Source organism: Rhinopithecus bieti, unplaced genomic scaffold (assembly GCF_001698545.2).
Source record: "Rhinopithecus bieti isolate Rb0 unplaced genomic scaffold, ASM169854v2 scaffold_37009, whole genome shotgun sequence".
In the NCBI taxonomy this organism is placed as follows: Eukaryota; Metazoa; Chordata; class Mammalia; order Primates; family Cercopithecidae; genus Rhinopithecus; species Rhinopithecus bieti.
The window spans coordinates 9248-14254 of record NW_016815346.1 but is presented as its reverse complement, the minus strand read 5'-3'; the positions used below and the strand labels follow the sequence as shown (position 1 = coordinate 14254).

The 5007-nt window shown below is 48.9% G+C and overlaps 1 protein-coding gene across 1 annotated transcript in view; it reads left to right on the top strand.

The window, feature by feature from the left end:
- LOC108515931 (CXXC-type zinc finger protein 1-like) overlaps positions 1-5007 on the top strand; it is a 17263-nt gene that overhangs the window by 4099 nt on the left and 8157 nt on the right. Inside the window, exons 3-5 of the mRNA XM_017853110.1 lie at positions 551-733; positions 1580-1676; positions 2590-2742. Coding sequence (XP_017708599.1) covers positions 551-733; positions 1580-1676; positions 2590-2742 — 433 coding nt within the window. The remainder of the gene's footprint in view (positions 1-550; positions 734-1579; positions 1677-2589; positions 2743-5007) is intronic.

Below are 5007 nucleotides of genomic sequence, written 5' to 3'. Positions count from 1 at the left end.
AAAAAAAAAAAAAAAAAAAAAAAGAAAAAGAAAGAAAGAAAAGGAAGCACACAGGCAAGTGGAAGCATCCGGAGCATGTCAAGGACCCAGCCTCACCACGGCAGTGCCTGGGACCCGGCTGTGTGTATCCCACTTGGCCGGGCTCCAAGTACTGTTTGGATGACTGTAGCATGAGGCTGGCAGGTGAGTGAGTGCACCTCGAGGTTAAGGGACAAAGGCGAAGTAAGGTGTGATCCATGCCATCTGTAATTCCACTCAGCCACCCACCCATCCACCATTATAGTCACCTACTCACTGAACCACCCATCCACATTACATCCACCAGGATGCTCATCCACCCTTATAGCCACTCACCCACCTGCTCATCCATCCTTATAGCCACTAACCCATCCACCCATCCACCCACCCATCCACTGTTCAACCACCCATTCACTAACATGCCCTCATCCACCACTCGGTACCCTATAGAGTCACCATTCAGTAGCTCATTTTTCTCATTCCTCTGATGTCCCCATCTACCCATTTCATTTCTTGCTTTCTCTTCTTCCAGCTGCATCAATAACATCCTTCCCCAGTGCATCCAGCAGTGGCAAAGGAGCCCCTGCATTGCCAATGAGCATGGCAAGAAAATGCTCGAGCACATCCACCATGAGCAGCAGGACACCTATACTTGCCTGAAGGACACGGAGTGCCATTTCCATGAACTTGAGGCCATCATTCTGCATGGCAAACAGTAGGCTGTGTGCACGGATTACTAGGCGAGAGGGCATTGGTGAGGTAGAGCTTAAAGGTACCTGGCCTCTTGTCCTGTCCCTCCCCATCCTGTACTGCTTCCCTGGCCCCTCCATTGTCCTGTGCAGAACAACAAAGGTGAAAAGGGCAGCAAAGACCTGCAGATCTTTTGTGTCTCCTGCGGGCAGCCCATCTCTAAGTGTGTCGCCTTGCGCCACATGGAATGCTGCTTTGCCAAGGTTGGAACATTGGCTGGGAGTCAGATGGGACAAGGGTGGTTTTGGTTGGGTGGGGTGGCACATGGGTAGGGTCCATGTGGTGGGGGCAGGTTTGACGCCTGGATATTTGTTATACGAGGAATGCAACACACATCCATGGCTTCCCCTGTGTGCTCTTCCCCCACACCCAGTATGAGAGCCAAGGTCAGGGCATTAACCAGTGGTGAGGGGGACACTGGCTGTGCAGACAGGAGCATAGGGTCTGCAGGGGACAACAGACCTGGTGTTTGGAGCTTTATTGTAGGAGGACACACAGCATATGTCCACAGTTCCTACCATTTGTGCTCTTTCTTCCCCAGTGTGAGTGCCAATTGTCCATTGGGTCCCTGTACCCTACTTGCATTGAAGGGTGAGTGTGGGGGCTAGTAAGGGTTGAAGGCATTATGTGGACAGGGTCAGAAGCAAGGTTGAGCAAGGTCAGGGGCAGGATGTGGGTGGGCTCAGAGGCAGAAGCGGGTGTAGTTAGAGGCATGGTATGGGCGGGGTCTGGGACTAGGTGCAGGTAGGGTTCTGGGGTGGGACCTCCCTCCTCCTGACTCTCAGCACCTCACTTTTCCACCCCCCTCCAGGACCACATGGCTCTTCCGTGATGCCTACAGTCTGAAGAGTAAGAGGTACTGTAAGCGCCTCAAGGTGCTGTGTTCTGAGCACTCTTGGGATCCCAAGGTGAGACCCTTCCTTACCTCATCACCTTCCATTCCTCCAATCCTCCCTGCCTGACTGCCCTCCGCATCTCCTCAGCAACCCCTGTGTGTCCCCCTTCCCTTCCCGACCACCCCATGTTCCATGCTCCTTGCTGCCTCTCACCCTCTCTTCTTCCTTTTCTCTCTAACTGGCTATCTGTATTCATGCCCTCCTTGCCCGACCACCTTCCGGATGGTCCTGCCCCTCCTCACTGCAGAAGCACCCCCCCCAATTCTGATCCTCTTCTTGCTCGACCATCCTCCCTTCCTGCCCCACCGCCTGCCTGGCCAACCCGCTGTACCCTCCTCCTTGTGTGGCACCCTCAACTTCTCTTCCTCACTTTCTGACTTTCCTCCATTCTGATCATTTTCCCTGCCTCACTGACCCCTGATTCTATTTTCTGCCTGTCACCTACATCCTTTCTTCCTCCCTGTTTGACTGCTCCCCATTCTCTCCCTCCACCCTCCTCTCCTTCACCTCAGCCCTCACCTCCCCTCTGCATCAACAAACCCCACTCATCTACTTCTCCTCCTTGGACCACCCTCAACCCTTCCCTCCTCCTGCCGGACTGCTTTCCAGCCCTCCAGCTCTCCAGCTCTCCCTGGCCCACCTGCCCTCCAGCATCCCTCCTTCTGTTGGATCTCTTTCTGTGCTTCTGTTCTTACCTGCGTCACCTGCATTCTTCCATCCCTGCTTAGTCAACCTCATTCCTCTATCCTCTATGCCTGATCACCCGCTATTTATCCTCTCTTCTCTGAATTCCTCTCTTCCCCCTGCCTGATCACTCCCTATCCCTCTCCTCTCTGTCCTCCATCCCCCTGTTGTTTCCCTGTGCCTGATCATTCCCCAGGGCTACCCTCCTTCATAGCTCATCCTCCTTTATTCTTCACCATAGGTGCCAAAGGATGAGGTGGGCGGTTGTCCACTAGTGCATAATGTCTTTGAGTTCACGGGTAATTTCTGTTGCCTCCCCAAATGCCTGTGCAACTGCTACTATAGCTGGGAGAAGCTGAGGCGTGCCGAGGTAGACCTGGAGCGCATGCAGGCGGTAGGTGCCATGCCGAGGGGGCTGGGAGATGGGGTAGGATCCTGGACTCCCTCTCGAGTATTCAGGTCCCACAGTTGCACAAGCTGGAACAGCTGTTTGAGCAGGAGCAGAAGGTGCACACGTCTTTGATGAACCGGGTGGGGCTGCTGGCTCTGATGCTGCACAAGACGATCCAGCATGACCCATTCACCAGTGACCTGTGCTCCAGGGTGGACTAACCCTTGCTGGACCTAGGTCCCATATACCACACTCTGTGTAAAGGTGACACCTCACAAATCCCTCCTCCCACAACTGCTGCTCCATCTACCTTTTTCTTAGGGCATCTTGGAGTTTCTCTCTGTGCTTCTCTGTCCACCATTTGGTCTCCTGTCTCTCTGTCTACCCTTCCTTGGTGGTGGTCGGGGGGATTGTCCAAAAATTCCCCATTCCCATCCATTCCTCCATCCCTGTGCCTTTTTTCCCTGAACCTGGGTGAGGCCAAGGGATCTGCCCTGCTGTTACATCCACTATCTAGAATTTTCTTCATCAACTTTGGAAGAACAAGGATTTTGATAGCTCATGATGTTCCCTAAACATGTCTCTCTGGCTGCAAACCCAATTCCAAACCTCCAATAGTTGGTGGGTGACAGGCCCCACCCTCATAGCCATCATGCCCCTACCCGCACCCATCTTGTCCCGTTCCTGACCTTCCCTCAAGGTCCTTGCCCTGTCAGTCTTGTCCCATCTCAGTCCAACCCCAGTCTGTCCTGCCTTTCACTTCCGGGCCCCCTCTTCCCACCACCCTGCTCTGACTGTGCCCTGTCCTTTCCAGCCTGTCCTGTCACACCTATTTCACACCTGTAGGTTTGCCAGAAGGTGGCTTCTGCCACATCTGCCTTTGCCAGCCCCCATCCAGGCCTTCTGTGCCATTGGAGGTTCATCCAGTAGTGTTGCTTGTGGGTGCTGGTATGTCTCCAATGACAGTCCTGAACGACATTTCCTAATTTTTTTCCTATGCTCACTGATACCTTATGATTTTTTTTTTTTTTTTTTTTTTGAGATGGAGTTTCTTGCCCTGTCACCCAGGCTAGAGTGCAGTGGCCCAATCTCAGCTCACTGCAACCTCTGCCTCCAGGGTTCAAGTGATTCTCCTGCCTCAGCCTCCTGAGTAGCTGGGATTACAGGTGCACACCACCATGCCCTGGCATTCTTTTGTATTTTTAGTAGAGATGGGGTTTTACCATGTTGGCCAGGCTGGTCTCGAACTCCTGACCTCAATTGATCCGCCTGCCTTGGCCTCCCAAAGTGCTGGGATTACAGGCGTGAGCCACCACACCCAGCCCTTATGATTTTTTAAAATCTGTTTTTATAATTACTCTCCTCCCAGGAACTCATATAGTTCTAAATGTTTAAGTGTGTTGCTCTAGACTTTATACCTCATATTCCAGTACAACTACTTTACATTACTACTTGTCTGGTACAATATCTCCTTTCTCATTACTAATATTGTGTTTCTTTCTTTTTTTTCAATTTGATCAGATTTCCCAGAGCAGCTTTTTATTTATTTATACTTCCTAATTTTATATTTATTTTATTTATATAAACTTCTATTTGTATTACTTGTCACTTCTTGACTCTTTATTTTTTGTTTTTATTTTTATGTTTTTTATTTAATTTTGCTGTTCTCCTAATTTCCTAAGTCATGTTCCCAACTCGATTATTTTGGGGCTTCCAGTTTTTTTTTTTTTAGTAAAGTATTTGAGACTAAACACTTTCGTCTACGTGTGGCTATGTTTCAAACACTCTGGTATGGAAGGTGAAACCACAGAATTGACTTCTCATTTTGATCCTAGGTATTGAAGAAAGCTTCTTAGGTTCTTACTGGTTAAGGTAGTTTAGTTGTCTTTTTTTATTTTTATGTAATTATGCTTTTTATTATCATCAGAGAATGTAGCCTGTAGAATATGAATTTGTAAATGTTATTCAATATTTTCTCTGTGGCCTGGGTACGTGACCCAATTTTGTAAAACTTTCATGGATATAAGAGAAGAAACTATATTCTCTGTTACATATTAGGACTTGGTGGGGACTTTTCAATCTAGTTGGATGATTTATTTTTTTCTTTCTGGCTACTTCAGCTGTTATATTATAAAAAGGTAGAATAAATCTATTGTAACATTTTAAAACAAATTTCTCCTGTGGTTCTGTGTTTTTTGGGGGGAGATGAATCCTAAAGTATATATCTTAGACCATTTCACACAGTGACATTACGTATTTTTTTTTTTT